Source organism: Phoxinus phoxinus, assembly GCF_949152265.1.
Source record: "Phoxinus phoxinus genome assembly, chromosome: 22".
NCBI classification, from domain to species: Eukaryota; Metazoa; Chordata; class Actinopteri; order Cypriniformes; family Leuciscidae; genus Phoxinus; species Phoxinus phoxinus.
In genome coordinates this window covers 15,118,010-15,144,829 of record NC_136897.1, presented here as the reverse complement: position 1 = coordinate 15,144,829, position 26,820 = coordinate 15,118,010, and the positions used below count along the sequence as shown (strand labels likewise).

General features: G+C 40.2%; 1 protein-coding gene across 4 annotated transcripts in view; it reads left to right on the top strand.

Annotated features, from left to right (window-relative positions):
- The window catches only part of fgd5a (FYVE, RhoGEF and PH domain containing 5a), a 79,702-nt gene that overhangs the window by 40,702 nt on the left and 12,180 nt on the right, over positions 1 to 26,820 (top strand). For all 4 annotated transcript variants that reach the window (XM_079596517.1, XM_079596518.1, XM_079596520.1 and 1 more), the window contains 7 exons: positions 4,719 to 4,870; positions 5,579 to 5,735; positions 20,547 to 20,637; positions 22,228 to 22,278; positions 22,380 to 22,438; positions 22,827 to 22,898; positions 23,070 to 23,138. In XM_079596517.1, the coding sequence (XP_079452643.1) occupies positions 4,719 to 4,870; positions 5,579 to 5,735; positions 20,547 to 20,637; positions 22,228 to 22,278; positions 22,380 to 22,438; positions 22,827 to 22,898; positions 23,070 to 23,138 (651 nt within the window). The remainder of the gene's footprint in view (positions 1 to 4,718; positions 4,871 to 5,578; positions 5,736 to 20,546; positions 20,638 to 22,227; positions 22,279 to 22,379; positions 22,439 to 22,826; positions 22,899 to 23,069; positions 23,139 to 26,820) is intronic.

Here is a 26,820-nt window from a genome sequence, read left to right as displayed (position 1 = left end):
CTTGGCAGCCAATTGCAAATGCACCAACATGCACATATCACATACATTGAAAGACACACACACACTCAGGGTGGGGGGTTAGCAAACCTTTATCAGTGTTGTTTCAGTAACTGAGACTTCCTGCCCTTGACAACCTTGTCTTGACAAAGTGAGCCTGTGAGTGACGCAATACCTACGCACCAGGCCTTTGTTTTGGGTATCTTCTCGTGAGCCTCGCTACTTATAAACATAAAAACACATCAGTTCTGGTAATAAGCCCCAAATAACTTTTCAAAGTGAGTGAATTTACTGAACTTCCCTCACTTTTTGAGAGTTTCTCAGTTTAGGACATATTATTGTTAAGTATTAAAGTGGTTATAAAGGAATAGTTCACCTAAATATTTAAATTCTGTCTTCACTGTCAACATTACCCTCATTTCGTTCCATAAATCATACAGATTTAATTAATACAGACTGTAAATCATACCGTTTTTTTTATGTTGATCCACAGACAAAAAAGGTATTTTGATGAATATTTTAATTGTTTTTGTACATACAATGAATGTCAATGGAGTCCAAAACAACATTTGAACCTATTTACTTGTATTGTAGGGGTAAAAAAAAGACAGAATTTATGTTTTTCTTTTATACGGTTTTCATTGAGATATTAGCTGTAGTTGCTTCCTATATCTCAGTGTAAAAGACTTCTGTGACGTCTAGTTTTACTGTTTGCCTGTATGCATGGGCTCTTTACACTGTGCTTAATATTGCTCTGTGATGAACTGTTTCCAATTCATGTTATCATTTGTTTTCATTAGCTCTCCCTTTCTGACGGCCAAAGTGTCTTTCTAACCTGGTTCTCTAGGGCTTGCAGATTTGTGCATGGCTTGCAGAGTCAGTGAGAGTGATGTAATTAGCCAGAAAAAAAGCTATTGTTTTAAACATTGTCCTCTAGACTGTTACCTCATAACCAGATTTAGCGCTTATGTTTTCATGATTAATACAATATGTATCCTAATTATCAAGTCGAGGCGTGGCTGATGGAGCAATTTAACACAATCCAGCGGGAACTAAAGTTCTTCATGCGCCGCACCTCATGTAAATTACTATACTTCATATTCACCATTTTAATTGCCTCATTTGAATAAAATAAGCCATAGTCAATAGAATCGCTGTCCTATTAACGACTAAAGAATGCTAATCATATACATGCCTGTGTGTCTTGTATGCATATGGTGTATTGTATTACAGTAGAACTAATTATAGTTCCCCTATTCGTACATAATGCCGTAGATTTGCATTGAGCAGCATAAGCGGGGTGGATTTTGAATGGAGCCGAATGAATAGGCCCATCAGAGCAAGTGCTGCAGTAGTATTTCATGTCTAGCTTTCACTTGGGAGAACGTTTAGTTTGATATTGATGTGCTATAAATATTTATACTGCATTTAACAATTAGTGGGTACGTGGAAAAGATAAAGATGTCATTAATCACCCTCCCTGTTCTGTTCTGAATGTTAATGAGTTTGAGGATCTGAGTCACCTTGATTTTCTGTCCACTATATGACATCATTAAATCAGTGTTTGGCTGCTGTCAACGGCGACTTTGAGGGTGTTACTTTCCCCACTGTTGCATGGAGATTTGTGCAGCTTAGGTTCAGCATACATCTCTTAAAGTTGCGGGAAAGTACTTTTTGGTCCTATAGATGAAGAGGCTGAGGAAACAGAGCCAAATAGCAGAAATAAAGCGAATGCATTCCATCTGTAAAAGAAAGCTGACATATGAGATCTCTTCAAGATGTAATTTGTTTCTATTTAAAAGCAGTAAGATCAAATGGAGACTTTTCCTAAAGTCTCCTCCTTTTTTAATTTTTCCCCTGAGAAAAATAGCTGTGGTATCTGTCAGGAGGAGTTATAAAACAATGAAGCCCACGAGACAGGAGTAGCAAACTTCACCCAAATAACGTCATTACACAACACTTAATGTTGTATTCAACTATGTACAATTCTTCTCATGAACGCAACAAAAGCTTAATATAAACATACAGTATATGTACAGTAGGCTTTATATATATATATATAAGATACGTATATACTGTATGTATATATATTTTTTATTTTCTTTATTCAGCATCCTTGCTGAAAAAAAGTTTTAATTTATTTCTAATAAAAAATATTACTAACCATAAACTTTTGAACTGTAGTGTTTAGATGTTGAAGGGTTCATTTGAGTTCATTTTAAAATAATTGTAAAATAATTTCAAAATACATTTACTTTTGTTTTCAATTATATTCTACAGAAAATGCTAACTTTATGATCTGTTATAATCCCTCTTTAAAAGCCATTAAGCGGAGATTTCAACATAAATTCAACCATTTCTCATCATATTCTTTAAAAATTTTAGGAGAAACATCTATGACAAAGATAAAAGAGCGACACCTAAATAAAAATATTTTCTTGGGTTGCTTAGCCTGTCATTTGTTTCCCCCTTATAATTTTTTTCTCTCTATCACTCACTTTGTTTTGTGTACTCTGAAAGGGAAAGCGTCCAGAACGCTACAGGACAGAACATGTGGCCTATTGTTCCATTGTTTGATATTGAATAACACAAAAATACAAAGAATTTCCAAAACCTGTCCCTAATGGGAAGTTATGCTTTTAATTGTAGTGCAGGTTTCTAGGCATGTGAATAGGCATGAGATTGAGAAATTGCAGCTTGCTTAATTTTTTCTGAAATGAAAAGCATGCAGGAGCATAAACAATTACAATAAGACAAGTATTTCCCACCAGTCAATTAATTCGTGTGTCATTATGCATCAGACACTAGCTGAACTGTGAGAAGGCAATAAAAGTGTAATGAGTCTTAAGAAGGCAACTGTAAAACAGAGCAATTTCATTACAATGAACATTTGGAAAGTTGTCAGGGAGTTTTAGCTATTGAGACGCTATCGAAGGAAACCAGTTTCATAGCTCCTAGGAGTACTATATAACAGCACTGAGTTATTTATGAGAGCATTGACAAATGCCGACACGGCTGCGATCGATACACATTGATTCATTTGTGAAGCTCAGAAAGGAATTTTACTGTATCACCTCCCAGCATGACCGCTTACACGTCTGTGTGCGCATTCATGATGGATTTTGTTTTATGTCATCACTTTCCTCATAACGGACACACATTCCCTCATGGCTTTGCCTGTGAAGACATTTCAGAGCAGATTTCACCCTTTCCTGGCGATTCATAAGGTACATGACATGTGTATGTATAATGAGACAAGTAAATAAATCCTCTATGGATCCTGAGCCATCAGGCTAGTGGACCCAAACAGGTCAGCTTATGACCGCTCAATTTAACTGTCTGTTATGGCCAAAACAAATATATTCAGCAGAAACTAATAACATGTTCCCCTGACGGGTGGTACGTGGGCAAAGATTGTGTCAAAGCTGGAGGCTCGTGCGCAGGCTGCTTGGAGCTCAATCCAGTAGCTTAAGCCTTGGAAGCTCATCCTTAGGGATGAATGTGGTCAGAGTTCAATTCAGAGGCAGGAGAGGACAAGTACAGATTATTTGGTGCATTTGCACGGAAGCCTAAGGGAGTTGGTATAGTTGTCACGAGCACGCCAGGCTCTACCTCACTCACTCAGCCTTCACAGTCAACAGAGTACTAACCACGCACACCTGCCACTCATCAGCCCTCATGACCAGTACTAAAGCACACGTACACACACCATCAATTGTTGTCCTGGAAACTTGCCTGGAAATAGTACCTTAAGCTTTTGTGATCTTCTGCAACGCTATTACTTTGCTCTAAGTCGATTCAAAGTCATCGACTCACCAACACGGACTAGGGTGCACACTTGTTCAGGAAGTAAAGTAACCTCCGCATGCGTTTTAGCTGATTATGATGTATTTAGTTCAATAAAACGCATGTAAGGGATGATAATATTGATGATTTACCTTGGATACGAGCGAGAGTGAGCCTGCAGTGTATTCGCGCATAGCACATGGAATCAGGGCAACAAATTAAAGGAAATCCACGGTCTCCTCAAAAGAGTCCATTTGCAAGCAGCAGAAGGCCACCTTATGCGACACACACGCACAGTAAACCTGTGTTGTTCACTCAGCTGCGCATTATAGCACAGAATTAATAAAAAACACAATATGTTGACCTGATAGATGTTTCCTATCATGCGCCGTGCACGTTTGCGATGACGTAAGATGCACGCAAACGCACAAGGGTTCGATAGAATCAAGTGTGCAACCAGACCACCGTTGCAGGGGGCATCGGGAACAATAGCGCTCGCACTCGGACCGCAGCAAACAAGCCCAGTGTGAAAGCACCCTAAGACAAAACCAGGTATCATCACCAGGTCTTCGGAGTTGCTAATTAACCATCTCTTCAGTTCTTACTGAAGTTGAAATTGGATTTTGTTCCTGCTGATTCTTACAATAAACATCCCATTTGTTCTTCTTCAATATTTGTCATCATTATTGTGTCTGTGGCTAATCCCGACAGAAGTTCTCAGCATTTTGTTTAAACTTTTTCCTTTTGTCACTGTTATCCATACAGACAGTGATTTTTATTTTTTATTTTTTTCTGGAAAAATTGGAATACAGAATCCTGTGGAATGCATTTAAACATGACCAATTATGTCACTAGTACACTTTTATTGGCAGCCAAAACATTTAATAATTGCTTTGAAATATTTGATTCCTCACACCAACCCACTTTTTTTAAAGGACTTCAGGGGAGCAGTGGAGTCAGCAGTAGGAGATGATGAGGAACCTCTGTTCGAAAATGTGAAGCTGGACGAGATCATGAGCACACTTCCTCAGGCCTACCATCTGCACAATGAGATCCTCAATGAGCTGGAGACCCGCATTAAACAGTGGTGAGAACACTCAAGCACTTTACACTGATGCACACTATACTAATGCACATCAACATAAACTAAATGTACACATGCTTATGCACATATTTTATAGCATGGCATTCCATAAAAAGTCCATGTTATATATAACATGGGCATCATTTACAAGGTGCTAATGCATGCACTCCACATCTACTGTATGCATCTCTCACCTGAGCCACATGTTAATAAAGACGAGCTCAGCCGCGTTTCCTCAAAGGCAGTGCCTCCTCAAAACGTGTTTAAATTGTCACTGCCTTTATTTATTATTTTGGAATAAATATAAAAAAATGTAATTAAATTTAAATTTTAAAATAAGATTTATACTTGGTTTTGATAAATAGAACATTAATTACATTGTTAATGTAAAAATACAAAATAGAATTGTATTTCCTTTTTTTATGTAATATAAATGAGTGTTTATTTAACCAGGAAAGTATGATACATGAAGTGTAACTTGTCCAAAATGTACATTTGATTTGTTAAAAAAAAACTGTGAGGACTCATTTCAGAACACCACTACACGCCACTAGACAAGCTGATGTGTTCTTGCTTGCTTACACACATAGATCTCTTATTTCTTTCATAGCCGTACATGTGATGTTGCAGTAGCACAATCCATTATAATGCCATCATGAATGTCCTTGGATGCCCTCTGAAAAGTTCTCGTTGTTTCCCATTCATCTTCAGGGAGGACAGCCCGTCAGTGGTTGATGTCATATTAACGCGCCGGGCTGAGTTTTCATCCTTTGCGACCTACATCTCAGACTATGACCGCAGCATGTCACTGCTGGAGGAGAGCTGTAGACAGAGTAAAGCTTTTGAGGATGTGGTAAAACAGTTTGAGGTGAGTTCTGAGATGAAAATGTTGGAAGTTTGTGTGTTTGTTTGGGAATTAATCACAATTTGATGATTCCGTTGTCACAGTTCATTTCAGTTTATCTTTCAGTTGAAAAGACTGGGTGGGATGATGTTATGCCACATTTATTTGTTATAAATCTATAAAAAAATAAATATTTTTTCTTTTTGAAACTAGAAATTATTTTAAAGGGGTCATGGCATGGATTTTTATTTTATTTTTACAAAACATAAATAAATTATATATAGGAATTATTATTTTCCATCTTTATTCTGACCCTCTGTCTGAAATGATCAGTTTTTAAGGGGCGGCTCCTTTGAGGCTTGTCAGTAAAAGGCCACTGTTATGATCGACTAACGTCGTTGCATAGGAAACAGTATCAACAAGTGTTTTGAAAACATTAACCATATAAAACCGTCATTTAAAGACAAAGCATGGTTTGTGATGCAGCTGCTGTAAGATCAGTTGGATGCTTCATCTTTCTACAAAATGTTCTTTTCAAACTCCATTACACTGTGCCTCGTTTACAAAACAAAATTCTCTGAATCAAACATATAATCCTCTGACGTGATCTGGGAATCCATTTTTAAAAACTGTATTCCATTGCGATTGTGGTGTCGATCGTGGTAATAAGAACCTGATAGAGATGCTTTACTAAAATAAAATACATTTTTATGTATTTTTTCTTCTTCAGTATTGGTGGTACTAGATTGATTTTTGAGCGCTTGCATGCATATTTTCTTTCATTTATTTATTTGATATTTAATTTAATTATATAATATTTGTAATTTATATATTGTATTTATATACAAAAAAATGTATTAACAATATAAATATAAACATTTATATGTGTTATTATCCCTCAATAACATTTTTATAAAATAATGCGTTCAATAGCAAATTACTTTTTGATGGAAATAGTTGAGAATCACGAAATCTGGTAGCATCGACTGCTGCAGTTTTGGTACCTGGAGTGTATTAAGGACACAATCAGTTCACTGTGCCAGCAATATTCATGACAGAGGCTCCGCTGATTCATTTAATTGGTGGAGTCACTGACCACACATTTCAATGGTGATCGGGATCACCAACGACAGGAAGCCAGCTGCCCTCGCTCATTAATATGCATGAGCATCTGTATTCAGAAGCCTCCTTGGGTGGTAGACTCAAAATTGGACCAATGTATAGCAGGCGGAGATCAGGAAAGGGATAAAGGAAGTCTTTTAAATGTGTGCGTTGTCATCAGCTGTTCTCGTTAAAAAGTAAAAATCTGGGTAGATTTTTTTCTTATACTCATTAATTGAGCTTGCTCACACGCTCATACGTTTGTGAAATGAGTTAGGGAAGTCTGTTTTATATTTTTTAGATCAAGGATTGCATCTTTAATAATGTGTGACAGCCTGCAATGGTTCTGTTTTCGCGTGTGGCTTCACAATCAATAGCAGAGGCTTATGAACCAAATAACCCCAGAGTAATGAAACGAGATTAAGATGTAATTTTTGCGTATAACCGCACATATTATTCTTTTCAACACAATGTAATCCATTTCTGGGTGTAAAATGTGCTCACTCAGTCCTCTGTGAGTCCTGGTCAGTACAGCTGCAGTAACGCTTATAGGCTTTGACTGGGTGATGTATGTACTGAGCATCACTGGTTGCCTCTGGTCACTCCGCACTAATGAAACCAATAGAGCTGACTCTCAGTGTTGAACCACTGCGCAAACACACAAGTGAACAACAAGGTAGGCTTTTCCATACATTTCTCTTAACCTGCCAACCATCATTCTAGCCCAGCTGACTTGTTTTATTCACCAATCTGTGCCGTGATGCTTCTTTCGGCTCATTTAATGGGAGGAGATGCAGTTGCTTTATTGATTGGGACCTGAAGGTGTTACAAGTCAGGAGTTTAAACGCCTGCTTGACTTTATCAGTAGCCTACTGTATATACCACCATTGTCAGCACTGCATATCAGCTCTTTAGAATATTTAGGTAAGAATATGTCTGCATCATATTTCACCCAAAAATAAAGAAATTAGAAATAAAATTATTCTTTAAAAAAAAAGATGCCTGATTTAAGGCCTGTTCACACCAAGGATGATAACTATAAAGATAACTTAAAGATGCTGAAATTTGCCTTGATCTTTTGACATATTAGGTCTTTTACCATTAAAATGTTTTTTTTATTTTAAAACGTCTTCCTTATTATAAACGACATGACTGACATTTGCCTAGACAGGATTGAGCGTCAGATCAAAAGCAAGTACCCATTATAATCACTGATGCTGTCTGCACTGGATGGATACAGTATACAGATGCGTATTCAGTGTCTAAATTTTGTGTTTGGGGAGTCTGTTGACAACAGGACAAATGTAAGAGTGAAAGAACATTTGCTTTGACACGTCCAGTCTAAACAGCTCGTTTGCGTCTTGTAGAGATTTCAGAAGGATCTCAGCGTCGAAAACAAGTGGATGATTTATTGTAATGCACAGTGTAATGGAGTTTGCAAAGAACATTTTGTAGAAAGATGAAGCAGCGAACTGATCTTACAGCAGCTGCATCACAAACCATACTTTGTCTTTAAATTACAGTTTTATATGGATAATATTTTCAAAGCACTTGTTGATACTGTTTCCTATGCAATGACATTAGCCAATCATAACAGTGGCCTTTTACTGACAAGCCTTAAAGGAGCCGCCCCTTAAAAACGGATCATTTCAGACAGAGGGTCAGAATAAAGATTGAAAATAATAGATTTTCTGCATATACTGTATATATATACAGCAGTGGCGGCTTGTCCATAGGGGGCGCTGGGGCGCCGCCCCCATCAACATTTCAGAAATTAACATGTGTAAAAACATTATATTAAAATTTAATAATAAAAAAAAAATATATAGTTTACTCATGTGTAAATGGTAGTAAGAGCTTTAGAATTTAATAAAAACTGTCTTTAATCGATTAACTATTTACTATTTTCAATACGTTTCATGGGCGAGGGACGCCGGACACATGGGTGTCTATGTGAGTACACAAATTCTCGGGCAGCATGTGACCTGAAGCTGGTCTCTGATTGGTTTCTTAAAGATCCTCCTCGGGGCGCAAGTCGTTGCGTCCCTGGCCAATCATAATTGGATACATGTTATTTTATCCAATCTGATTGGTTCTCGTCACCTGCCATTCAACTGTACGCGGCGAGAAATAACCTTGCTTGCTACTAGGCTGATCACTTTTTATTACGCAATGGCAGCAGTTAATCCAAATTCTGTTATTTATTTACAAAAAAAACCTTTCTCAAGACTTTCGCTTGAAAAAAAAAAAAAAAGATTAAGGATCTCGGACCGGAACAACCAGATGTACACATCCAGCAGCAGGCAAGTGACAGAGGACGACAATATCATTACAAACGGAGCTTTACGCGCGCTTGTTATGAGAAACGGAGCTGGCTGACTGGATGTGATGTTAGCAATGCCCTGTTTTGTTTTCCCTGTCTTCTTTTTCAAAGTGTGATTGTGGCTTACAGCTTATGAAACCCACAAAATCTAAATGTCATAAAGCTTTTCTGCTGAAGGAAGCATTAAGTGCTCTGATGTCCTGGAAGTCAATAGGTTACTGTCGTAACCCCGGTTCTCTGAAACATCGAGTGGAGAGATCCACCTATGGGAAGGGCATCCGTACCTGACCTCTGCAGAAGCATCCAATTGCACCAAGTCTGGCTAGACAGACAGAAGCGCGCAGCCAATGCCAGGTAAGGCCCCGCCCCCTTACCTAGTGGCATATAACGCCTGCAAGCGCTGCTATTCTCCAGTAAGTATATTCGCTTCTCGTGCGGCAAGCGGGGCAAAGCTGGTGGATCTCTCCACTCGATGTTTCAGAGAACCGGGGTTACGACAGTAACCTATTGTTCTCTTTCATCATCTCGTGTTCGAGATCCACCTATGGGAGAGACATGGACAGCTCCCCGATTGCCCAATACACTCACAGTGAGGTTCTGAAAGCCAGAGAAGGACGGTCGCCCCAGGGGGGGGGGCGGTGCCTGACACGTCCCATAATCATGAACCTGCAATCCTGACGCACACACATAACTGCTGTGCACATGCAGGACATGAAACATGTATGTGGTAATAACCCCAGCAACACCAATGTACATATATACATCCAGGAAGGACTGGAAATACGTGCTTGGTGACAGGAATGTGCATGGCCAGCCGGCCCATTCACTCCTTATTCGTTACTTCCAACGGGGTTACAGGGAAGGTCTAAGAAGACCCCACCCCTAAAACCGAATGTGCTACCGAAATTCTGGTGACATCCAGCCGGTAGTAACGCACAAAGGTATGAGGAGAAGCCCAACTGGCAGCGGAGCAGATGTCCTGCAGTGACACTCCCCTAAACAAAGCCCAAGAGGCGGCTAAGCCCCTCGTGGAATGAGCTCTGATGCCCCCTGGGGGCTGCACTCCTTTTGATTCATAAGCCACAGCTATAGCATTCACAAGCCAATGTGAGAGGCGTTGCTTAGATATGGGACTCCCTTTGTGAGGGGGCGCCCATGAAATAAAGAGCTGGTCGCTCTTCCGGAACGCACTGGTCCTGGTCATATATGTCTGTAAAGCACGGACAGGACACAGAGCATTTAGCCTCTGATCCTCCGGGGAGGAAAACGGTGGAGGGTGAAAAGCTGACAGCTCCAACACCTCCGAAGTGAACGCAGGGAAGCACTTCGGCATGAAGGCCGGATTAGGCTTAAGGGAAACCTTATCTCCACTAAGAGAGAATTTAGTGCACGAGGGATGAACCGAGAGTGCATGTAGCTCACTGACACGTTTAGCTGATGCCAAGGCCAAGAGCAAAGCTGTCTTGAAGGACAGTAGCTTAAGGGAAATACTTCCCAGAGGCTCAAAAGGATGTTGAGACAGAGCCTCCAGCACCATGGAGAGGTCCCACTCAGGAACAGTTCTCCTGACGACTGGCAAAGAGCGACGGGCACCCTTCATAAATCTGCGGATTAGAGGATGCTGCCCGACTGTTGAGCCCTCAAAGCCCACATGACAGGCCGAAATCGCAGCCAGGTAGACCTTAATGGTGGAAAAAGACCTCCCTTTTTCCATGAGGTCTTGAAGGAAACACAAAATATCAGGAACTGAGCACTGATAAGATGTGAGACCACGCCCATCGCACCACCCTTCGAACACTTGCCACTTACAGCCATATAAGGACCGTGTAGAAACGGCTCTGGCATTCTGTATAGTGGCAATCACACGCGGCGAAAGCCCCAGTGCGTTTAGGTTCGTCCTCTCACGGGCCAGGCCCAGAGAGCTACCCTGTCCGGGTGTGGGTGGTAAATCTCCCCGTTCGCTTGGGACAATAGGTCCGTGCGTGGGGGGAGGCGCCACGGCTCGGCATATAACAGAGGGATTATCTCCGCCAGCCACGGTGCTTTGGGCCACCTGGGTGCTATCAGAATGAGAGACAGGCTCTGCTCTCTCACCCTGGCCAGTGTTGGAATTATCAAGCACAGGGGAGGAAAAGCATACAGCAGCACTCTGGGCCATGGGTGGGCCAGTGCATCTACCCCGAGGGGTGCGTCCACGTCCTTTAGCGAGAAGAACATAGGACAATGGTAGTTTTCGCGCGAGGCGAATAGATCTACGGTTGCCTGTCCAAATCTCATCCATAACATATCCACTATCTGGGGGTGAAGGCGCCAATCTCCGTAGATTGGGTTTCCCCTTGATAGAAGATCCGCGCCTCTGTTCAGAATGCCCGGAACATGAGTCGCGCGTAACGACAGGAAAACCCGTCTGCTCCACACCAAAAGCTTGTAAGCTAGAGCGTGAAGTTTCGACGAGCGCACGCCGCCCTGACGGTTGATATAAGCCACAGCCGTGGTATTGTCGCAGCGTACGAGAACATGATGTCCCTGCAGGCGAGGCAGAAAATGATTCAGAGCTTTCCAAATGGTCAACAGCTCTAAATAATTTATGTGCGCTGAACGTAGTCTGCTCGGCCACAGACCGTTCACCGTTCTGCCCTCCTGGGTGGCACCCCAGCCTGTTAAGGACGCATCTGTCGTCACAACTTTCCGCATCATAACCGTCCCCAGAGGGGTTCCCTGTGCGTAAAAGTCTGCGCTCTTCCAGTGTCGCACGGCTGCCGAGCAGGCGCGCGTCACTATTACAGAGCGGCAAAGATCGCGAATCGGGCTGAAATGTAGTGACAAAACCCATTTCATGAACGCTCTCATTCTCAGGAGTCCCAGTGGCACAACTTGGATGGATGAAGCCATAAGACCCTGCAGCCTGAGGCATGTGCGATATTGTACTTTCGCCCCCTCTCTGAACTGCGACAGACAGTTCATTAGAGAGAGAACGCGCTCTTGAGAGAGACGCGCTCGCATGGAGACTGAGTTCAACTCCAAGCCCAGGAAAATGACATTCTGACTGGGTGTAAAATTGCTCTTGCTCACATTCACTCTGAACCCGAGAGATGTGATGTGCGCGAGCACACGGCAGGTGTCCTGCAACACTTTCTCCTTCGATTCGGCTATTATGAGCCAATCGTCTATGTATGTCAGAAACCTCAGACCAGACATTCTCATGGGTGCCAAACCCGCCTCCGCACACAGACAAAAACTGCGAGGACTCAGACTGAGTCCAAACGGCAGAACTGTGAATTCGTAACATGTGCCTTGGTAGGCGAAACGAAGAAACTTCCTGTGTGGCGGATAAATGCTTATATGGAAGAAAGCATCTTTCAGGTCTACCGATGTGAACCAGTCGTTCTGTTTTATGGCGCGGGCGAGCGAGCCATGAGTTAGCATTCTGAAATTGTATTTCCTCAAATGTTTGTTCAACACACGAAGGTCCAAGATAGGGCGGAGAGAGCCGTCCTTCTTTGGGACCAGGAAATAACGAGAATAAAATCCCTGATTCATCAGACTGGGGGGCACCACCTGAATAGCTTCCTTGTTTAGGAGGGAGGATATTTCCTCTTTCAGAATGTGTGAAGCGTTCTCTTCCGTGTGTGAAGAGAGAACGCCGTTGAAATGCGGGGGTTTCATTGCAAACTGCAGTCTGTAGCCCTGCATTATAGTACGCATCACCCACTCGGGAGCCGAAACAGCTTGCCAAGCCCGTTCGTGACTCGCGAGTGTTCCCACCCGAGCCGCAGTTGAGCTGTGTAAGCCCAGCTGACTCATTTGTGATGCAATGGCGCCCTCTAGTGGACGAACTAGGGGCGACATGCCGGGGTTTAGAAAGATTTTCTCTCTCTGCAGGGAGATGAATTCTCTCTGCGGAGAGAGATCCTCTCTCCGTAACGAATTCATTTGATTCGTTTGTTTTAATGTGTTTTTTGTTCTTTTGTGTGTTTTGTGTTGGGGGAACACTGGGGCCGAAGCCTTTAATAATTTGGTGAGGGGAAGTGAGTGTGTGCGGTGTGGTGACACTGCTTTTTGACTTTTCCTCACAACAGACCCCTCGAACGTGAGGGGGGAACACACGTTCAACAAACACATGGGCTGGGCAGCCTCGCGAGAGACCCTGCGTCTTTTGGACAGGGGTTCTTGGACATGAAGAGAGTCCAAAAGGCTCGTAGCCCGTGAAAGTGGACTCGATGCCCCCACCGGCCGAACATCAGGCAGGCCGCTTGCGTTTCGAGTCGGTGGGGGTAGGGTTAGATGGTCTTCCAGCCGCGGCCGCGGCGGGAGTAGATTTTCCCCAGTGCTTACCAGGCGGTGGGTTATTCTGCCGTGGGGCGGGGGGTCTGTTGCGGGGCCTTTCCTTGCCCTGGTGGAAATGTCGTCCCATGGCAGGTGGGTTAGGCAAACGCGCAGGGGGTGCCTGGCGTGGGGCCGCCTTCCTAGGAAGGCATAACTTGAAGGCCTCGTCCTCCTTCTTTTTGTCGTCACACCGTTGTTGCATCAATGCGACGGCGGGGCCGAAGAGAGCCCGGCCGGGCTCCACCGACGCGCCCGCGATGCGCCGCTTCTCACTGTCAGGAAGGCCCGACAGGTTAAGCCAGAGCGCGCGCTCTCCCACCACAGAGAGCGCCATAGAGCGCCCGCAGGCTTGGACGGCCTGCCGAGCGTTACGGAGGACGAGGTCGTTCACCGTGAGGATCTCCTTCCACAAGGTTAAAGAAGGAGTTCCCTTTTCCAGCTGTTGCCCTAATTCGTCCAAAATCTCCGCCTGGTAAGCGGAGAGAAGTGAAGAGACGTTCAGGGCCCTGACAGCCAAGGCCGAGGATTTGTATGCGGCCTGGTGAACTGAGGCAGAAAAACGGTCCATCTTGTTGGGCAAGACCGGCTTCGAGGGAGCGAGCAGCCCTCCATGAGCGGGGTTAAGGTGCCTGGCGATGGAAGGCTCGATAGCGGGGGGGTCACCCATACCATGAGCTGCCATGTCCTTCACCTCAAGACCCGTGAGACCGTGTTTGAAGTCGAGGGGGTCGCTCCAATTGTGCCTCATGTGCTTCGCGCACGCTGGAAGGACGGGGAAGAGTTGTTTTCTCGGACCGGGAGGGGGTCCCAGCACTTTCCCGTCGTAAATATCCCTCTCCTGGTCGGTGGCGCTCTGTGGAGCCGGCCATTCCATGTTGAGGCGAGCGGCCGCTCGCTCACAAACTTCCAGGAGGATGGACTGAGGCAAGGCCGTGTGGGCGCTAGCCTGGGGAAAGCCAGAGGGCGGGATGGCCTCCTCGTCCTCTGAGATCCCAAGAAGAGCCGCGTCATCCTCATCGCCGGAACCGGCCGGTTCGTCGACGAGGGTGAGGTTGCCCGCGAAGATGTCCTCTTCGGGGAATGCGGGATTGGGCTGGTCAGCCCAAATGAGTGAGGTGGCGCCCCGGGAGTCCCCCGGTAGCGCGTCGTCGTCACCGTGTCCCCCATCCGAGTCAGAGAGGCCGAGCTCGGAGCACTGGGTCGCTGCAACTTTCAGACGACGTCGTAAAAGCTTCTTGGGCAGCATAAGGCAGTGACTGCAATTTTCCGGGTTCTCCAAGGCTTCTTGAGCGTGTTTAAGGCCCAAGCAGACCACGCAGAAGGGGTGAAGGTCCTTAGCGGCGATGAGCGCACCACACGCGGCCGGGCAGGCCCGTGATAGGCTGTTCCCCGGAGAAGCGGAAGGTTTAGACAGCGACATTCCGGAGAAGAACTCGGAAAAATCCGTGGCGGGCAGCCGTGGAAGGAGGAGCAGGTGAAAACGGCGAGAGCGCGGGCGGCTCCGAATGCAGAACACAGCAGAAAGGCTGAAAAGACGACTGTCACGTCTGACGGAGGCTGATCAGGCGATATGTCCTCCTGAAGACACGAAAGTGAGCAGCGTAATCCAACCGAACTGTGTCAGTGCCGAGATCGCGAGAAGCGAATGTCAACTGGAGAATAGCAGCGCTTGCAGGCGTTATATGCCACTAGGTAAGGGGGCGGGGCCTTACCTGGCATTGGCTGCGCGCTTCTGTCTGTCTAGCCAGACTTGGTGCAATTGGATGCTTCTGCAGAGGTCAGGTACGGATGCCCTTCCCATAGGTGGATCTCGAACACGAGATGATGAAAGAGAACCAGTGTCAATGCAGCCGTCTACCAGGACATTTAGAGCACTTCATGCTTCCTTCAGCAGAAAAGCTTTATGAAGATGCTTTATGAAGATGAAGATGATTTTCAGCAGGATTTTCACCTGCCCACACTGCCAAAATAACCAAAACCTGGTTCAATGACCACGGGATTACTGTGTCACTACTACAGTGTGATTTCATGTAATATTCTAATTTTAAAAAAAATATTTCGTGGGTTCCATATGCTGTAAGTCATTATGTAAGCCATAATCATCAAAATTATAACAAATCAAGGCTTAAAATATCTCACTTTGCAAGCAATGAGCCTTTTTTTTTTAATAAAATTAGTTTCACATTTTAAGTTGAATTCCTAAAATAATTTAACTTTTCCATGATATTCTAATTTTTGGAAAGGGTCTGTATATAAAGTAGAGCAACATTATGTTCAAGTAGGAAACATGCTTTTTGTTACTACTTTGTTGGTCTGAAATAATAAAATAATAAAAAGAGATCAAAATAGCTTTTTTGTTTCTGCTTTGTATCCCCCCCCCCCCCCAAAAAAAAAAAAATGCGCCCCCCCAAAAATAATTATCACCAGCCGCCACTGATATACAGTAATATTTAACATTATAAGTGAACCTCAAGGAATATATTAAAATAAAATAAAAATATACACGTCATGACCCCTTTAAAATAGTTTCAAATATACATTTTATTTTCCTGCCGTGTGACCTGGACATGCTTATGTGAGATTCAACCAGGTATAAGTCTATCTATTATATTTATCTTGTACTGTAGAATTTACCACATTGGTTTCACTTGTGTGGCATTTTGTATTAGCAGCATTTGAGCTTTTTGATAAAGGATAGTGGATGCAGTGAGGATAGAGGATGTATTAGGAATTCTCTTCTCTGGATCCGAGCTTGTGTAATCTTATTTTGTGCGTGCGTGTGCGTGCTGGGTTGATGACAGAGATGAAGTATCAACAGTAGCTGATCTGATCACCGCTGTGGTCTGATAGGATTAAACCCTGTTCAGCTACACTGTTTACGAAGGGTTTTCACCACAACGTGTGTGTGTGTGTGTTTATAAGTATCTGGGGTGTGTGTGTGCAGAATGTGTAAGAAGGAAGGAGACGAAGGTGGGTGCTCTGAAAGAAAGCGCGCGCGAGAGAGAAAGAGAAAGAGAGGAGATTGTTTTGCAAGCTTCATGTTTATATTCAACATTCTACAGCATTTTCATACCATGTCCCTTTAGCCCTTCAGTTTAAAATAAATTATCTGCAGAATGTGTGACTTAATTGTGGGAGTGTAAACTCAGATAGACTCAGATCTATCTATTCATCCATCCGTCATCCATCCATCGTCATCCATCATTCATCCATCTATCATCCGTCCATCGTCATCCATCTATCCATCCATCGTCATCTTTCTATTCGTCATCTTCACTACTATACTATACTATACTATACTATACTATACTATACTATACTATACTATACTATCAGTCAAAAGTTTGGAATAATTAGGATTTTTAGAAGTCTCATATGCTCACCAAGAGACTGCATTTTCTTGATAAAAAATACAGCAAAAACAGTGATATTGCAAAGTATTATTACAATTTAAAAGAAAAGTTTTCTATTTCAATATATTTTAAGATGTTCACTTTATTCTTGTGATAGTAAACGTTCATTTTCAGCAGCCTTTATTACAGTCTTCAGTGTCACATAATCTTTCAGAAATTATTGAAATGTATTGATCACAGAACCAAACACAGATAAACAACAATATAAGAATAGACGAGGAGAAAAAAAGAACGAAAAAAAAGTTAAGAAAGAAAAGAAATACCTCATCATTTGATATATATATCCTTTGAGGGTGTTGAGTGTTTTAAGGTATTCAGTAATTTAACATATTTTAACCTTTCTCTCCTCACCCCACTCTCCTCTCCTCCTAATCCTCCAAAAAAAACCATTGATAATCAATATGATTTTATGATTAATATGGCTATCTGTGCACATCCCCGGGTGAAGGACCGTGCGCCTCCCACAGAACTTTTTTTTGTCGAAACCATGATACATTTTGTTCAATATACTTTGATGAATAGAAGATTCAAAAGAACAGCATTTATTGAAATAGAAATCTTTATTAACATTAGAAAAATCTTTACCGTCACTTTTGATCAATTTCATGTGTAAAGCTTTCCTGCTATTCCTGGCATCACAGGAACAAATAACATTTTAAAATAAACTAGAAATCAGTTATTTTAACTGGTCATAGTATTTCACAATATTACTGTTTTGACTGTATTTTGATCAAATAAATGCAGCCTTGGTGAGCATACGAGACTTCTTTCAACAACATTAAATCATTCCAAACTTTTGACTGGTATATATTTATATAGTATTTTTGGAAGATGCGTTCAAAATCCACTTGGCTCAAACTCCATATGTTATATAGCCACTTGGTATGCAAGCAAGCATGGTATTTCTGTGTGCATGTATCACTATTACACAGTGTTGCTTTTAAATTGTACAGGTGGAAAGGACAAAATAAAGACCGAACAAGACACTGACACACATGCACACTCATCTGGCATTTGGGCAATGAGGTGGAAAAAAGCTAATTAGCCAAGCAGTCTTCTTAAACAACCCTCAATTAAATCAGCTGTCCACACAGGCGCTGCTTCAGCCGGACCAGTGCCTGATTTGTGTAGCCTGTCTGTTCTCTGGCACAAGCCACTGTTCCCTCTCTTGGCTGTATCCCAACTCGACTGGAGAGCTAACGCTAAATATCTACCCTTGCACACATACACAAAGACTGGCCACTTCTTCAGCACAAATGTCAATTGGATTGCAGTTTGGTGCAAGTATTCAGTGTGAGGCTGTTCATTAGGTCTACTGCCTTCAACAATGGAGCCGTGTTGTGCTTAAACACAGGAATCTGACAGGCTTTATGGTCAGGATGAGGCTCACTGCCGTGAAGAAACGATACATAGAGGAAGTAATTAGATAATGGAAGACAGGTGCAATGATATTTAGAGTTGAAGAGTGAGAGGCTACATTCGCACAAAAACCTTAAAGTGCCTAATGTAGACTTTCTGCTCAAATCCTTTTAAATGTGGTTTAAAAAAAATCCCTCCTCAACATAACATCATCAACACGTTTCATAATCTTTTAATATGATGACATACTGTATTATCATATTATAAGTCTGTGCATTAGCATTACATTTTTAACTATTACTATATATATATATATAATACATCAATATATCTGCTAATATAGATTTAGTGCATCAGTATTTAAAAAAAACTGTATAATATACAATTTACTGAATATTTTAAATATAATTATATTTGATCAAATAAGACATTCTTCTTAATAACAGAATACTTTAATATTAAATATTTTATTTATATTTTATTTTATCATTTATCATGTAATAGTTTATAAAATATTGAATTGAATAGAATTTGCCATAATTTAGCTTTTATTCACCCCAATTATTTAATTTTATTTAATTATTTAATTTAATTTTAATTAATATTACATTTTATTATAATAATAATATGTTGTCACCATTGTTGTATTGTATTAAGTGCAATATAAATAAATGTGATTTGACTAAAAACATTTCAGTTCAATTTAATATTTTATAAAATATTATTGAATAAAAATGTTGCTTTCTGTTCACCCTTAGTATATTATATGAAATTATAATTTTATAACTTTTTAACTTTTAAAGCAACACTAAGGAAGATTTTTTTTACCTTAAAATAATGTTTCCAAAATCGTTTCAGTGATTCATCAAGTCGTAACAGGGTGAAAGGCACTTATGCCTCCGCTTTGCGGTCCCTTATCTGCTATAACCGCACACTGTGGCCAGATCGGGTCTTTTCTGTAGTTCTAATGAGACATAAGAAAACTACAAATTTGACTTACTTTATGTCAAGCGTTACAATAGTCTTTATTTTGTTTTTCTTCGTTTCTGATGTCGCAATACATCATACTTTCATAAAATCATGCAACATAGTCTATCTACCTTGTCTGTGGACATTGGTGTTGGTTTAATTTAATTTAACTAATTACATTAAATATTTTATAAAATATGTTTTATTTAATATCTGAATATTTTTTGAATGAATTTTGAATTTTGAATGTTTTATTCCATTAATTTCAATTCAATAGTTTCTGAAATATTCAACTGAATTTAAATTTTGGCATGATTTCAAGTTAGATTGGTTTAGTCAGTATATCTAGTATTTTAGATGGAGTACATCATTTGAATTTAACAGTCACATTCTGTGTGATTTTTGATGTTCACATTATCATCCAAATAAACAGATCTGTGTTACATGTAATAGAAAAACTGCAGTGTGAAGAGAAATAAGGAATGTAATGAATAGAACAGGTGAATTATGATGGCGATGAAGGTTACAATACAGGTAGAGCCACAGGGAAACTGAGAGAGCTGGTGTGAAAGAGATAATGGTGTCTATCAGAGGTGTTGTGGGAAGGATGTTGTGGCAGGTGTGCAAACTGGACAGTCGCTGTCTGTTCCTTTATCTTGAAGCCACTACTCCCTCCGTTCACACTCCTCACACAAGGTCGTTTACGGCATTTCTGTTCCCCTTTTCTCGTTGAAGATCTCAAGCATTGTCCCACGTCTCTGGATGTCCAGAAGTCTAAAGTTATTTGCCCTTATCAGCCCTCTACTGACCTCTCATGTCCCCTAAGGCTCCTCAGAGCTCGCATGAACAATGACGTGTCAAAGTCAATTAGGCCTTGATTGATTTCTTCTCACCGCGTGTTTGACTGATTCACTTGTTCACTTTTTCTCCCAGTGATTGATATAATTGGGTTGGAATTGGATGGAATGAGGCGTACTCAGGTTTTTGTGTAAGGGAAAGGTCAATGAATAACCTTGAAATGGGCTTTTCTAAGTGGGGCTATTGTGATCTATAATACTGTATCTTGTGGACGAAGAGAGAGCAAAGGTGACATACCTCTCGTTTGTGTATGATTGTGTGTGTTGGAGTTTGTGGTTTTGGGTTGGAACAGTGTTGTGTTTATAGTTATTTTGTAATTCCTGTTACATGAACACAGCATTAGTGTATGATATTGCTAAACATATTGTTTTGTGTATATTTCATGCCCTCCTTTTGTGTGCCTATACAGTTATAATATGTTTACACACATTGTATATTGTGTTTCATGTGCCATTTCTCATTTGCATGTGTTTTTGTGTCTTCCAGACGGAGAATGCAGAAGGTGTTCATGTTCCTCTGAAACACCAGCTGATGCGGGTCATTGTGCGTGTGCTCCAGTACCGCATGCTGCTCACAGGTGAACACCTGTGATTCAAATATTTAGTCCTGATGATATTTTTTGCGCAGTTAATACATTAACACATTCAGGGACTTAAACATTTTTTTTTTAAACAAAGCTGAAATAAAATATAAATATTAGATGAAGTATTTACGGAGCCCTGCACATAACATACATATATAGATAAATATATAGAAATATATAGAATATATATATTCTAAATATATATATCATGGCCACTCATTAAGAATTTGTTCTCCCGATTTAGTTCAATTGTGTCCACGAATTAGGAATCTGTGCTCCCATTTTAGTAAATTTTGACCACGTTAAACTAATTTGTACCCTCATTTCTAAAACAAAGGAATGAATTATTACAATGTGGCCACGATATACATATTGTTTCCCCCGCATGCATTTGTGGGGCTCCGTAAATATTAGAAATAAAAAAAAAAATTATGAAAAAAAATGGTGTTTACACCTCTTGTTCAGTTCTCTGTATTTTTGCTTTAGACCTAAAAAGAACATGATACATTTAGTCCTGGTTCACTTAGCGTTCACTAATTTTTGGTGTATGAATTTCTTTCTTCTGCTGAATGCAAAATAATATATTTTAAAGAATGTCTGTAAACAAACAGTTGTCAGTAGCCATTGACTTCCAAAGTATGGAAGAAGAAAAAAATACTATGGAAGTCAATGGGGTCCATCAACTGTTTGGTTATCGACATTCTTCAAAATATCTTCTTTTGTGTTTCAATGTGTGATATGTATGAAATTCATATAATTCATTCATATAAATTCATATATATTCATATAAATTCACTTTAAACTAAAAATATAAAATAAAAGCTTATTTAAAATATTAACATACTATATTAGTATAGAAATTACGCTAAAATAACACAGATGAGTTCTGTATATGTGGATGACGCAAAATATATGCATGTCTACTATATAAAGATACTGGACAGAGGTTCATTTTTGTCTATATTTATCAAACTGCATCAAAACACAAGAAAAAATAGTAATTAAATAATAAAACTACTTTCTCAACAGTTCATGGACATAATCTTATGTGTAGAATTGATGTTTTGCTGCTGACTTGCAGTCCTGGTGTTTGCATTTTGATTACCGGAATTTCACTCTTGAGTCACTTTATGAGCTTTGATGATTAAATTTCACCATACAAAAGCTGCAAATGACAAGTTTCGAGTTTGAGTTAATTGTAAATAGCAAATAGGTGTGTGTGTGTGTGTGTGTGTGTGTGTGTGTGTGTGTGTGTGTGTGTGTGTGTGTGTGTGTGTGTGTGTGTGTGTGTGTGTGTGTGTGTGTGTGTGTGTGTGCGCGCGCATGTGTGTATGTGTGTGTGTGTGTGCGCGTGCGTGTGTGTGATAATAATGAATAAATGTGTTAAAAAGAAAAACAACTTTGTTGTGAGCGTTTAAATTGTTTTGCGTGAGTATAAGGCAGGCTGTTATCATTTCAACCTTGATGGTGTGTATGTGGGATCCTGTACAAAACAAAACATGAGTGTGTATAAGAGGTATGAGCCTGTGAAAAATAATTGTGTCTTTTTTATCCTTCATGTGGTTTCTATCTCATTCTTTTCAGACTACTTAAACAATCTCTCCCCTGATTCAAAAGAGTATGAAGACACACAAGGTATTGTTGTCTGTCTTCTCTGTCACACAGTGATGAACACTGACCATATTTGATCTGTGAGAACATTAATCGCGCTTGTAACTGCAACTTTTTATCAACAGCTGCGCTGGTAATCGTGTCAGAAGTCGCAGACCAGGTTAATGACAATCTAAAACACGGGGTGAGTTGTCTCTGTTTGTGAGAGAGTGTAATGTTAATACATAAAGAAAAAGGAGCAAGGGGATATGATGTCATCAAAGTGTTCCAGGTGTCCAAAAACAAAGAGAGCAGTGTGAAATCAGCGGGACAGAGAGGCATCCACACACACACACACACACACACACACACACACACACACACACACACACACACACACACACACACACACACACACACACACACACACACACACACACACATATCAGACAGACACACAGACTTTTATCTCTATTATTCATTTCTTAACACCTCGTTCTTATTCTCATCCACATATGAGAAGTAATCATTTTAATTTTCTACTTCTATTTCTGTTTCTCACTCATTTATGTCTTTCTCCCTCAAAATCACAGGAGAACCTGCTTCGTTTGGTTCATATTGACTACAGCGTGAGAGGAAAAAGAGACCTTCTCCAACCTGGAAGGGTAAATTCTGCTCCATACACTGTATTTATGGTTTCATGTTTATAGTTTACTACCGTTTTTACTGGCTGTAAAACCTGAAAGATCAGTAACTGTTATTAGACATCAAAGGTTCAAGTGAATAACACATTTACCCATAACTCACCTGGCCTCTGGCACCTGTGTGTTTTGCAGGTTTTTGTCAAGGAGGGCACCCTGATGAAGGTCTCTCGTAAAAGCAGGCAGCCCAGACACCTCTTTCTGGTATCGTATCATGCTTCAGTACTTCTCTTGTGAAAAAGAAGTGTGCTCAATTGTACTGAAATGTGCACTTCAAATCTTAAAGTATATATAAAAAAACTGTACTTGTAAATAATAGTATTAATAAAATAAAAGGTCACTTGTGACTTAAGTATATTTAAAGCCAGTACACTTTCATGACTATGTTTCTTAACACACTTAAGTAACACTTTTAAAAAGTCCACTTTGTAACAATGTAAAATTAAATGTTTTACTTTAAATTACATTTTGTTTACCGGTACTTGTCAATACTTTCAGCCGTGCACTTTAATCGTATTTCAAAAACAATAGAAGTAATTATGAAAGTACATATAGAAATGTACTTAAGTCTTACTCAAGTACATATATATTTATATATATATATATATATATATATATTTAAATATAATACATTTTCATTTACTGTAATTGCAGTTGACATGTAATTAAGTATCTGAAAACAACATTCAGTTCACACTTTAAGTGTTTAAGGTATATTATTTCCGTTATAAGTACTCTTTTTAAAAGTATGCTAAAGTGTACTTCTTTCTCACAAGGGTTTGTTTGCATGCCTTAGATCTGGCTTCACTGTCATTTGGAGCTCACATGACTTTGTTTGTGTGTTTGGTAAAAACATGTTTTCAACCATATTGATCAGACCAATTGGCCGAGCGGGACCATTAACAGCTTCTCTTTCAGTTAGACTTGTATGGCTTCTTGCGTTTCGGAAATGTGTCTGATGGCATGTACTGTACGTGTTGCATTCTGATCATTAGATAGAGCTGGATTTAGCATAAACTCTTCTTCTACTGGCAGTTTATGCTTTAAAACCAAATTCTGTCATTGCAGAGCAACAGTCTGAAGGAAATCTTGCTTGGCAAGTTTAGTTAAACTGTCAACATGTTTACAGCTACCGGTAGCTGCGTTACACATTCAGTTCAGTGACAGACACTTGAAGGTACCTTTATCGCCCCCTTGAGTACTGAGTAGTTATACACAGGTATCGCTGATATTTGGTCATTCAAAACACGCCATCCAGTTTCTTAGAGAGTAAGTGAGCCGGTATATATGTGCCACAAGTGTTCACCAGACACTGGAGGCTATGTTAGCTGTAGCACAAGGCTACCCCCACCCGTCTCTGTACCGCTGTTGTTTTCGAGGGTCGTACTTCCACTCAGGATGTCTGTTGTAGGTCAGTGGATACCAGCTTCCTGTGCTGGGACTGTACTGACAGCACACTGAAGACTAGGCCCAGAAAACAACAGATCAACAACACTGAGCCACCGCAGCTGAAAATAACACTAAAACCATTAGACTGAGCAGTCAGTTGAGTTGTTTACACTGCGTGGAGTCATTGAATTACCACTTCCTGGTTTTCTGAATGTCTTGATGAGATTTTAAGAAGAGTGCTGTACAGATTTGACATCTAGGTATTGTTGAGTTTTGCTAAGATGCTTTGAGTCTTCTCAACTTGCACTATAATTTGGGTTATTAGTACAAATCTTTATTTCAGCAAAGATGCATTAAATGAATCAAAAGTGACATTACAAAAGATTTATATTTCAAATAAATGCTGTTCTTTTGAACTAACTTGTTTTGTATATATGCTGAAAATTCATCACAGGAATAAATTACATAAATTAAGTTACAATAAATAAAGTACAATTTGAGCTATATTAAGAGTTATTTTAAATTGTAATAATATTTTAAGATATTACATGGAGCTTCCTGTAGCTCAAACAGTAAAGCATGGTGCTAGCAATGCCAAAGTAATGGGTTCTATTATTTGTGACAAATTGTGCATTGTGTGATTCACAACGTCATACGAGATGATCTAGTCTCGTGGCAAAACTGCACTTGTCCACAACAACAAAAATATGTATCCGCACAGGAAGCTTTTCTGAAGTCGTGACACTCTTGGCTCTGAAGACCCTAGATATTGGGTGACTTTCTTCATGGTCTTCTTTCATCTCTCCTGCTGTCGTTCTCTCCTTCCTGCTCTCTTGCCCTCCTTGAATCGATCAAGCTCTGACTGATGTTTTTTTATGAGAGCTCGTGACTGATGTCATAGACTCCAGCACTGACTGGGTGTAATATGATGTCAGAGGGTCCCCTGGTAACGATGACTCTTTGAGATCTGGATTTAATTTATTGAGTAATAAGTGAATCGGCTCAAAAATCCCACCAACAAACCATTACTCTCACACTGATGCTCGAGGGCCATTTCCTCCGTTAAAACCACCTATCACTGCCTGTTCTAATCTGCCACTTCTTCCCTACAACAGGGAAGACTCAAAGCTGTCAGTGTCTTTGAAGAACTACCTCTGGTTCAGAAATACGCCATCATGGAAAACATGTCAGGGAATTTTAATTTTGTGACAGTGTTACACGTCATTTTTGGTCATTGAAATAAAGCTGAAATAAAATTAAATAAAATATTCATTTAAGGTTTACTTTTTCATCTAATATTTATATTACAAATGTTGCTTTGGTAACTTACTTGAATAAAATAAAGTACTAAAATTAATAAAAAAATAAAATAAATTAAAGCTAAATAAAAATATTACACAATAAAAAAACGACTAAAATTTAAATAAAAAATGAAAAGATACCAAAAAATAAAAGCGCATTTAAAATATGAATAATTCTATAATAGTATATAAATAATACTAAAATAACTCTGGATTTACAGGTCTGGAAAAGTGATTTAAAACGATTACTTTGTTTTACTAATATTTGTAATTTGTGTAAGCTACTAATTTTAAAGAATTTGACATGACATAAAAAAGAAAATCTGTCCCGGCAATCTCTATAAAATGATCACAAATCCTTATCCAGTAATCATAAACAACTGGAAAAGTCAGAGTAAAATTCACTGGTCAAAGGTTATAGGAACCCTACTGTGACATATTCATCTGGGATAAGCTTTATTGTGTGAAACATATAACATTGCAGTGCAGTTTTTTCAGAACCGTGGCTACTGTAATCATATCAGATCACTATGGAGGTTTTACGTAGGACCAGTTGTTTGTTGGTCCAGTCTCAAGGGACACGCACACTAGTTACATGAGAATCTGTAGCATTTGTGTTAAAGGGGTCATGACATGGTTTTTTTTATTTCATTATTATGTTCCCTTAGGTGCAAATATAGTATTACTATAGTTTTTTTTACAAAAAACTTTTAAAATGTAGTGATTTATGACCTTTTCCCACCCTGTTTCTCATCCTCTGATTCACACAGTCTGTTTTGGGGGTGTTTCCCCTTTAAGAGTTCAGTGTTAACGCCCACTGTTATGATTGGCTAACGTCAGTGCCTATGCATCAATTATTAACGCCCCCAGCCAGAACATTTGCGGATTCGGCGCAACTGTTTAGTAGCGGGTGATGCATGCCAAGCGATGGCTCTTGCAATGATAAAACCTTATTATGTTTGAGCCAGAATCAGAGGAAAATGAACGATCACCACAACAACGAAGACTGGATCAGCCCGTGTCCACATGGAAAGTGAAACTATTTTGAATTAATAAAAAAAAATTAACCCGAGACACTTGAAAACGGATTAGCTAACAGTTTAACATAATTTAACTAATTCCAATGAAATGATAGGGTGTACCACGGACAAAAATGCATGCACAGGCCATATTTGAAGATGCAGCATTGATAAAGG